This window comes from Nanorana parkeri, unplaced genomic scaffold (assembly GCF_000935625.1).
Source record: "Nanorana parkeri isolate BGI_ZX_2015 unplaced genomic scaffold, ASM93562v1 scaffold933, whole genome shotgun sequence".
NCBI classification, from domain to species: domain Eukaryota; kingdom Metazoa; phylum Chordata; class Amphibia; order Anura; family Dicroglossidae; genus Nanorana; species Nanorana parkeri.
In genome coordinates, this window is record NW_017307201.1 from 560,555 (window position 1) to 572,009 (window position 11,455).

Genomic DNA, 11,455 nt, shown 5'->3' on the forward strand with positions numbered 1-11,455 from the left:
CTCGCTCACTTCTTGATCATCTCCCTGCAGAGAGTCGTGATTGTCAGTCACGGCTCCCTGCAGGGATTCCCAGCTGGCTGGGGGAGCGGATGGGGGAGGGGGCGGGTACAGCTGGCTCTGCCTCTAGATAAGCAGAGCCAGCAGTCACTCACGCAGCTGGGCGGATCCAGACATAATTGTTGTTATCCGCTTCAGCTGCGGCGTCCCAGTATACCGCGAGCTATAGCTCGCGGTATACTGAGCTTTGGGTGACGGGAGGACGCTAGTTTGTGTCCTCCCGTTACCCTAAGGAGAACTATGGGGAAAAGCCCTAACCCCATAGTTCTCCTTTTAAGTCATAGGATCATGTCACTCCGCAGTTCATTCATGGCCCTCCTGTCTCATCACCTAGAAGTTATGTGGCAGAGAACATATGTTAGATGAATCCTGCATGACACTTCACTTATGTTGGTGCTGGATAATGCAAAGTGATGTCACTTGTTTATAGCGCACAAAATCTGATCTGTTTCTCCTCCTAGAGTCCTTAAGTCATGTAATATCGCAGCTTGGAAATTTGGCGGGTAACATTTTCTTGCAGAGGCTGATTTCCTGGCAGTATTGAAGCTACACTCTTTTTCTGGCATAGTGTAGTTTGCTCAGGAGGAGGATGGAATTACAATTTAGATGGAATTACATGATGTAAAAAAGTATTTGTAACTGCTCATGCTGATGACCATGGTTGTTTTTCACTTTCGAGTCCAGATGTTTTTCACTTGCACATTCATTGAAAAATACATTTCACACAGCTTTGTACAATCAAACGAGTAATTTTGACAGAGCATAACTGAAAAAGTTTGCTAAAAAAATGTGTGGCTTCATAGTGCCTTTGTAGTGTTACAAATTGCCATCCAACATCCACAGCACTGACCCTGTGTAAAGCACAGAGTAATCCTTGGAGCATTACTGTTTCTGTTTTGCCATGCTGATATCCACATGCTTGGGAAACATACAATTTCTCCATAATAAATATATACACGCATACATTTATGACCACCCGCCTATTATTGAGTAGGTCCCCCTTTTGCCACCAAAACAGCCCTGACACATCAAGGCACGGACTCCGCTAGATCTCTGAAAGTATACTGTGGTATCTGACATCAAGCCATCAGTAACAGATCATTTAAGTCTTGTAAGTAAGAAGGTGGGGCCTCCATAGAACAGATCTGTTTTTACATCACATCCCACAGATGCTTGAATGGATTTAGAACCTTAATCAAACTCATTGTTTTGTTCCCCAAGGCATTTCAGCACATTATTCTGCTGAAAGAGGCCACTGCCATTAGGGAATACCATTTCCATGATGGGGCATACTTGGTCAGCAACAATGTTTAGGTAAGTGGTATGTGTCAAAGTAACAGTCACATGAATGGCAGGACCCAAGGTTTACCAGCAAAACATTGCCCAAACCATCACACTGTCTCAACCAGCTTGCCTTCTTTCCATAGTGCATGCTGGTGTGATCTCTTCCCCAGGTAAGGGACACCCACTTACCCAGCCATCCACATGATGTAAAATAAAACATGATTTATCAGACCAGGACACCTTCTTCCATTGCTCTGTGGTCCAGTTCTGACGCTCACATGCCCATTGTAGTTGCGTTTTGTTGAACCTTGACCACCCATGACCCTGTCACAGTTCAACGGTTTTCTTTCCTTGGACCACTTTTGGTATTTTCTGACCACTGCAGTCCAGGAACATCCCACAAGAGCTGTAGTTTTGGAGTTGCGCTTACCCAGTCGAGTTGTCTAACTATCACAAATTGGCCCTTGTCAATGTCGCTCAAATCCTTTGTATGCCATTGTAACAAGATAATCAGTGTTATTCACTTCACCTCTCGGTGGTCATAATGTTATGGCTGATCGGTGTATATCCAAAGTAGGAATAGAGGCAGCAGCGAAGTTGAGCCAAAGCAAGATAATGACGGACTGAGCTCAGTCAGAACATTTACATAAAATGCAGATGCTTTGATTGATCTCCGCTGCCAGCTGTGATTGCCTCTATAACTACTTTGAATTGGTATAAATATTTCTTTATTAATTGATTCAATTGATTCTCTTATTTGACCAAAATTCATTTAATTGGTATAACCAGTTTAATCTATTTTTTACATTCAATTCATTTAATAAAACTTTTTTTAATTAATTTTTTAATTCTTTTAATCATTTTAATAAAAACACAATATAACTATATAATACAATACACTCACACCAAATTTCCTTGGTGTTTCAACCATTTCATGTTCCAAGTACCCATCCAGTTTGTATTGATGAACCAACCAACAAAGCTTCCCATGAAATAAACATATGCAGCTCCTCTTCTCCCGTAAGGCTATAAGGTGGTAGTCATATAACGCAACATAAATACCGTAGTGCGGCATCCTACCCCATACACAGTTCGTCCTGGTAGCCCCGCCCACCTGTCATTTCCTTAAAACCCGGCGGATCTCCGCCGAAAGTATTCTGGCCATTCCACATACATTATTGTCTATGGCCACATACAAACACACCCCCATCACTTATCAACAGCCCCTTACTGTCCACACTTCCACTATCCCCGCCTGAGCAATCAGTACACACCGACACATTGTTTGATGATTACAGGAGATTTCGTCTACGTGGCTCCGCCCACCTGAAATTTTTTCTAAATCCGGCGGATCCCCGCCGAAAGATTGCCTACCACCCCTCGCACATCATGTTCCATATTCATACGATTAACACCCCCACCTTTCCTTTACATCCCCTCCACTGTTCACACACTCAGAAAATACAGCTACATATACACATATAAAAAATTCCTGCCCGAGCTATCAGATGACAGCGGCACAGCTGCTAAGCGCAGCAGATTTCTCCTGTGTCACCCCGCCCACCGGCGTCTTTTTAAACCCAGCGAATCTCCCGCCAATGTTACTTACCTTTTCCCTTTGAGCTTGATAAAGAGGATCACCTCGAAACGCGTCGCTCCTCCACCACCGCCCCGTGCATGTTCTTTCCCAGTTTTCTGTCACTTTATTGCATCACATCTCATAAAAAACACCGCAAGCAAGACTAGAGGCAGCCTCTCACTAGTCCCTCGGCACACACAGCACTTAGTTTAAATTGGTCTTTCCTTCATTCATCCTTTCACCCCCGGGACACACCGTATATATCTCGCATTGCCAGAACCCCTCAGGGGCCCCCCTTACCAGGACTTTCGGCTCCTCAAGTAAGTTTCTAATTCTTTGTCTCAACATTTTGTTTTTTGATAATTTTTTGTCCTTTTTCACCCGTAACACACAGACACTGGTTGTGCCTACACCTTTACACTCTCAGGATTTGCACTCTCATTTGCCTCGTTTTTGTTCACAGGTTTCTCCCCCTGTTTTTAGAGCAGCAATCCCCATCGGCCGTTGTCACACACACCCCACACTCCCAAGAGAGCGCTGTGTCTTTTCCGTTTGATAAATATTTCTTTGTGGATGAGCACCCCGGTATTTAAATTTCACAGCCATTTATCCTGTGCTCTGCTGTCCCTCATGTGGCCAGCAGTTGTCTGCGCCTTGACTGGAGGGAGATCAGCACACATCTGGTGACATTAGGGATCATGTGATATAAATGAAGTTAAGTGTAAAAAAAATATAAATTACATATAATGGAAAAAATTAATAAATGCAAAGCTCTCCACATTCACGCATGTACAAATGCAAACACACACCAGGTACACCTATGTGTGCAAAAAAGACAATTGTACCATGAACATTGGAGTGAAAGCAATAATCCTAAAGCCATCATTCACTTTAAACTCTAATCTGATTAGCGGTAAAGGTTTTTAAAACGTTCCCTATGGACAATTTTGGGTACTGTAGTTTTTATGCCATTTAACGGGTGTTTACAATTTTAAGGCTTGACATGTTTGGTATCTTTTTACCCATGAAACCCCATCTTCCTAAAACCATCCATTTGGTGAACATTTGTGCAACATAAAAATTGCAATGAGCATTTTTTTTTTTTACTGTCCAGGACCTCTGCTTTGAGATAAATATAATTGTTTGGGGGTTTTAAAAAAATTCAGATTATAACGTGTGCAAAGATTTAAAAAATGCTACAATCTCAAAGTGGTTAATGGTTGGCTGCTTGGGCACCCAAGCATTCCAGTATGGGAAAGCAGAGAGTCATGTGTTCCCCCATACTGCAAAGTAGTAGCAATTTCTAGGTTGGCCTGGAAGTAGAGTAGGGCAGTGGGGGAGAATGAGGAAGGTATGTACTGGCTGCTTATGGTCCGTCTTGTAAAGCATACCTGTTTCTTTGTGTAGTATGTAGTTAACATGTAAGGCAGACAAAGAAATGTCAGCTTTCTCTTTCGTCTCGAAGACTTTCTTGGTTGCCATACACTACTTGTGTAGACAGTGTGCTAACTGGCAACAAAGAATACTGGACATTTGCAAAAGGGAAAAACTGTATTAAAAAATAAAATGAAGCCATGGCAAATATGATGCACAGTACTTTAGAAAACTGTTAGATTACTCAACATAGTAAAACGAGCAAGAGCGGACAATTTTATGTTTAGATTAGGTATGAGAGTTAAGTGTGTATGGTTTGCTAGGAAGTATGTGGTGTGGATGGATGTGGTTTTTATTAGATGTTCTCTGTTTTATATGTGTTTCCCTGTGCTCCTGTCGATGTCCTTGTCCGCCCTTGTAAGTCTCCCTTCCTTTCCCCTTGTGGTTCTTTTCCTGGGTCTGGGCCGCTTGATGTCTCGATCGCATATTATTCCATGTCCATGATGGCGTCCCTACGCTTGGTGACATACAATGTCAGGGGCCTTAATGCCCCCGCCAAAAGGCATCAAGTACTGGCTGAGTTACACAGAATGCGGGCTGACGTGGTCTTCTTGCAGGAGACTCATATCTCTCATGACTCTGCGTTACGTTTGCATTCTGGACTGCGTCTCTTGTCCCCCCTTTTACCTTAGATATCATATGTAATGTGATTGTCTTAATGTATGCTTAATGTATTGTATGTGTGTTTTTTGTTATATTTTGAAAATCTTTAATAAACATTTAATATGAAAAAAAAAAGAAAACTGTTAGATACTGCGCATGTTTAAAATTTTCATATTTACATTAACACATTTTTCTTCTTGTGACTTTTAGGAAGATGTCATTAACACTCAGTGTGGCTATGATGTCCGGCAAAAGCCAGTGAGTACAAGAGGGCTGTCCAGCTTTGTTTTACATGACTTAATATTATACCACTATTCTATAATATTATACCACTATTCTATAACACTTTCCTAATCGTTAATACTAACCCTGAGAGATTTATAGTGTCTTCATATGTAGAATAATCACTACAGAATTCATCTTTTTCTTGAGCTTATATTTTAAACAGCTGACGTGTATTATTTAAAATTGTTGAACATATGGATTTATTTGTATGTAATGAAATTAATTATTGTGATTTTTATTTTTTTATTTTCTATCAAGGAACTAGACCAGCAAGCTACCATTCACACCAAGGGCTGCGTTCCTCAGTTTGAGAAATGGTTGCAAGACAACCTAACCATTGTGGCCGGGATATTTATTGGCATTGCTCTTCTACAGGTGAGTGGCTCTTCTACAGGTGAGTGGCTCTTCTACAGGTGAGTGGCCTCGATAGGACACTCACATCGAGAGAGGAGAAAACTTTAAACCTGCTCCATTAGCAGTCTGCCTGATCTGCATCACTTCTGTCATCCTCTTTAGTGGTTCAGGAGCTGAAAAGTAAGTATATTTTACCCAGTGCTTAAGTGATTTGGGAAAGAAGGAGAATTGGAATTGGAGGAAGAAAATGCAAGACAAGAAAAGCTGACCCTGTAGTTAGAGTAAACGTTTTCACCCTCCCAAGCAAGGCCAGCTGGAAGATTATAAAAAACAAACAAACTAGACTTTCTTTTTGCCTCAGTGGGTCCTGCACTGGAAAGTAAAGCTAGCCAAAAACTGGCCATTCTTTGAATGAGAAAAAATAGTCGATTCTGTTTAGCATGGATGAGGCTGCAATCGCTGTTTGGCTGAGAATTTGCAGACTGGCTTCTTCGACCATTTCAGACTTAGAATTAAGCTACAAACAGCACTTTCCCTTAAATAATGATATAGTGATAATTGACACACTTACATCTTGCATCTGATGCTATTACAAATCGCCTTTGCAGTTCAACCCTCTACTACCAAATAAATCAGGAGTATCTCCCAATAGGCATTTTATTTTTCCTGAGATAATGAAAAAAAAAATATCTATGACTAAAGGGATGCAGTTGATGCTCCCTTGCTTTTTTTACAAAATGCCTCCCATTAAGTAGTCAAAAAAAAAGAGATAAATTAGGTTCTTTGCGGATCACTGCAGACTGGCTTAAGCATTTGTCTTTTCCTTGCAGATATTTGGCATATGTCTGGCTCAGAATCTGGTGAGTGACATTGAAGCTGTCCGGGCCAGTTGGTAGAGATGTTCCTCTGGGGATCAAGCTCTGTAGTACACACTGGAAGCAGATACTTGGCTTGGAAGCTTGATCGTGTGGACCAGCGCCAAGAATGTCCAGAACCCACTTCTGAGCAGCAGAGAAGAATTCTTGGGCAGCTTTCCTCTTAACTGATGGCACAAGCAAGCAGCACAGGCCTCTACCATGCAGGAACCACTGTAGATCACTCAGTCACTGAGACATTAATGTGAAAATGAACATTCTCCTTTTTCTTTTGTAAATTGGATTGCATGTGTTATTAAATACAGCATAATTATTCTACCAAGCATTGTATCCCATACAGGGGATTCTAGAACATTCTATACACATATTTGGCAGATGGATGGATTTCCGGTAATAGCACTACAATCAAATCCTACTGTCCATTTCATGCTTTTAAACTGCAAAGATGTCTTGTAAATATTTTGTGTGACACAGCACCCAATGAAATTGCATTTGTATCTGTATAGTTTATGGATTTGGACTAATTTGATAGACTTGGCAGTGGTGCTATGGCAAAGGCGAAAGCGTAAATACAACTGATTTTGTAAAAGCTTCAACATTTCACAGTTGTGTCCGTGATGTCCTTTTGTGAAACATTTTGTAAACGTCACTTGTTTTCAGTATGACTGTCTGTATGTACTGTGGTGTGACACAAATCCTCTAATGAACATGAAATCACCTTTTTAATCTCTACTAAACGTTATACAACCAATTTTGGATGGAATCATACCAATTTAATCCTTGGCCTGTCATGGCGGACCAGGTTCAAATTAAAGGCGAAAAACATTTTTGCCCCCATGCACTTGGATGGGTGATGGAAGGTGGCACCATGTCCTATGGTGACTGAACAATATTGGTGTTACTCCAAATGTTTTGTTTTGCACAGAGTAAAGAAGGGAGAGCGTCCATTTTTTATCACTGTCCCCAATTAGTAATTTCCCCCCATTTCCGATCTAAGTGACTGAAGGCCAGAAAAATTATTATCTTTGTCAGGTTTTTATTGGTGTTTCTGTTATAGAGGTTTCTGCAGATACTCGGGTGCTTTGTGTGCACTCTACTTTTACTGTCAATGGCTTTTTTTCCATCACAGGGACAATATAACTATCAGTGCTACAATATGATTTATGTGGTAAATATGATAGGTTGCGAATGGAGGGCTAAATAGAATAGCAGCCTGCAGTTCAGAGCTGGCCCTAACGCTCCATTTACATCTGTGTGCTGTGTGAACTTGCAAAATTGTGCATATTCCCACAGCACAGGAAAATGTGTGGTTTCTTAATGACATCCACACTTGTTTGTTTGCAGCACACCACAATGTATGGTTACTTATTACCATATGTGGAGGTGTACTGCTTTAAAAAAACAATTCAAATTATTGGGCTGTCCTAATGTAACACATGGTACCACGCTTAAAAACATGCAATCAAATTCCTTTACTGGTACATATGTTTGTACTAAGTTGAAGACCCTTTCAGTAGTTCTGCCCTTCCTCATGTTCATAGTAAAAACCCTGGTTACAGAGTCATCTTACCAGCTGGAAACACGTCAACATATCAGTTAACAATTAGGACCTGGCCACATCAAAATTTGAATGAACAATATTCCACAATAGTAACACTTACTTAGACATACCCCAGCCAGCTACAAAGTATCTTGTGAAATTCCCACCACCTGTGAGACTATATTCAAAATAACAATCACTCCATTGGTCATTCTTGAAATCCTGTAGAGAAAAAACAACTTCATAAATCTCATTTACATAAACATCAAATACATAAAGATCTAACAATATTACAATAAAGATCCCTATTTAAACCCTGTGGGTGTAGGGTGAATAATTTGCTAACCCACCACACCTGCAAAATCCTATAGAGAAGGACATCATCCAATGCTACAAAACGTAAGTCTACCAGAATGCCCACATTCAGCCAAATTATCTGGTACCGGCAATGCTTCGTGGGCTTTTCAGATCGTATGTATGTTGTGGTAACTGGTCCTTTACCTTCTGGGTAGTTTCACCCACATACACCTTCTGATGTGGGCAAATCACTGTGTAAATCAGATAACTATATTTACAAGTATAGTGGTTCCTAATCATATAGGCAATCCCTGTGGCCGGATGTACAAACTCCTTCCCTTTCAACATTAAAGAACACTGGATGCAGCATAAACGGATATGGACCATAATGTTTCCAACGCAATAGCGTTATTGCTGGTATCAGGGATTTTAGATCTGCTCGCACTAAGCAGTCACTTAATCTCCAGTTCCTCTGGAATGCTTGTAAAAACAAGAGAACAACAAGTTTGAAGATCTCTAATAGAAAAAAGAGGACTATAACACATAGGGAAAGGAAAACTCTATATACATATTAACCCCTTCATGACTGAGCTTGTTTTTAGTTTCTGTTCGTAAATGACTGACACACTTTTGACATTTTTGCTGTGTGATTCTTCCACGTCAGTAATATACTTTCTTACAAAGTGCACCCACACATATTATATATTGTTTTTTAGAGGACAGATAGGGCTACATATTTATATCACATATGTGCGTCTAACGCCTCACTTAGGACAAATAAAATATAAAAAAAGAGGAAAAAACCGTTTAAAAAAAACACTTTTTTCCCAGTTTTGATTTGTAGTATTTTTTTTACAAAACCAGCACAGCTAAAAAAATGCAATAAATACATTCATTTATTTGTCCCTTATTTTATTTTATTTTTTACACATTTTTTTATTTTTTTTACACTTTTCACAATTTTTTTTTTTTTTTACACTTTTCAATTTTTTTTTTAACTTAAAAATGTTATTTTATTTATTTAATTATATCAAGCAGATTTTGTGAATTAATCTCACTGTTACTGCATGATAAATTAATAAATTTTTGGTTATTATCAGGCTGCTTCAAACTTCAGAACAGCCGATAATAAGTTAGTGACACTGATCCTGCAGCAGTTCAGGATTCAGCTGTTACTAAATGTTTTCTGATTGTTGCAACAACGATCAGCAAACAAACATTCTTCTTCCAGGAATAGATACATTGTAGGAATAGACACATTTTGTATCTATTCATGAAAGAAAAAAAAAAAGCCAGTATAGCTTGAGAGAGATATCTCTCGATCTATACGAGCTGTCAGAATGCCGGCAAAAGCCGGCATCTGTGTCCGCTTTGCTTTGACTCTCAGACACCCGATATTAAGGTATCGGGTGTCTGAAAAAGGTTAACCCTTTCATTAATGAATGCCTCTGTAGTAAGGGCAGCCATTAATGAATGTTAAAAGCTGATTCTCAGCGATTAACAGCCCTCTAAAGCAGCAAATAACTCGTCACGTACAGTGTACGTGACAAGTCATTTGGTCCCTTTGTGGCTGGATGTACAGTGTACGTCTCCCGTCACGAAGGGGTTAAATTATAAATCCATCATCACAATAACTCAGGAATGACATTTCATTGAATGTATCAGTATAACGTTAATCAAATTCAAATCTCCATAATCCAGACAGTTTTTAAAGGTCATCATGCAGTACGTGATCTGATCGTAAATCGGATGTATTCATCTTAATCACAATGAATTTACATTTATGATTGTCATTAGATAAAATGTATCATATTTAATCACTGCGCATTTCATTAGCATTAGCAACCACCAGCAAGTTAAAAAATGGCTTTAGATACCATTGATGGTTCTTTGTTTAGTCAAAATCTGTAATTTTTCAGCCTGATCCTTCAGTTAAAAAAAAAATACATATTAGATTTTTTTTTTTTTAAAGTTTAACCTAAATATTATAACAATCAAAATGAAGGTAGTGTGGGCACGAGCATGGTAGATGTTCACATATAATAGCCTGTTTAGAACAACATACATTACATAGATTTAAGAATTAATGGAACCTGCCTAGGGGCAACACAAAGACAGATTTTGATGCTGGATCAGTTGGTGACAGTAAATTATATAATCTAACGCATGAAGAGACTGCTGCAGTAGAGGAATGAGTGAATCAAATGTCTCAAGGCCCACTGTGAATGACTACACTGGTTATCCGGTTTGGACTAATGGGTAGTCCGTGCCCACCTTATGAGATTCAGCAAGGATGAAGGACATAAAGGTTTTTGCCTCTTTCTGTGAGTAACATAAGGGACATCAGCTTCAACAAAATGGCACCTTTACAGGAGAGTTTTAATTAACTGTTGTGTAAAGTGTTATACCTCGCATTCTTGAGTACTGCAACATTGTAGTCGTGCCTCATTCTTTCATGCAGTTTGGTTGGCCATTAATTGGAAGATGACACAATAAGCTGGAGACTGGTGAGTGTTGGCCTGAACGAGAAGGCTTGCACTGGTTTCACTGCTTATCAAAGGATCTGCTAATTTATGACCACAATTGCATCTAAATACAAAAAAAGATGCGAGAGACAGAGCGAGAGCAAAAGCTTTGTTCAGATGGTTATAAATCTTACCTATAGTGTGTCTTTTTTTTAACTGCTGCTGAAAACTCTCGTCTCTTTCCCTTTTTTTTTTTATCATTTAGCCTTTACCAACTGACCTTTTAACTAACGCTACATGTTAATAAAGATATATATCAATTTAAAACAGGATATAGTATCCTCACTCAGATCTTCCAAAGGAGACTCGCCAACATATTGGTGAAATAAAACAACCTTTTTATTACTTCTATTCTACGTTGGAAGACCTGAGAGTGCTTACTATAATCTGCGTTCATACAGTATGTGTTGTATCCATAAAAGGAGGCATGTATGTCCCAGATTCTGACCATTTGCTGAATATTTATTTTTATTTGGATTAAGCTTGGGAGCTGAGGTTGTTTGGGCTCTATTAAAAACGCTCAGCCTGCTCAGGGATTTTTGCTCCACACTGCGACCCGTTTCTGTGCATGTCAGACTGGGGGTCATTGGACTACCTGTGTGGTGAACTACAGCTCCAGTTT

At 39.5% G+C, this 11,455-nt stretch overlaps 1 protein-coding gene across 1 annotated transcript in view; it reads left to right on the forward strand.

The window, feature by feature from the left end:
- TSPAN5 (tetraspanin 5) overlaps nt 1-7,062 on the forward strand; it is a 139,539-nt gene extending 132,477 nt beyond the window's left edge. Inside the window, exons 6-8 of the mRNA XM_018566294.1 lie at nt 5,168-5,215; nt 5,501-5,617; nt 6,427-7,062. Coding sequence (XP_018421796.1) covers nt 5,168-5,215; nt 5,501-5,617; nt 6,427-6,492 — 231 coding nt within the window. The 3' untranslated portion in view covers nt 6,493-7,062. The remainder of the gene's footprint in view (nt 1-5,167; nt 5,216-5,500; nt 5,618-6,426) is intronic.
- The last annotated feature ends 4,393 nt before the right edge of the window (nt 7,063-11,455 follow it).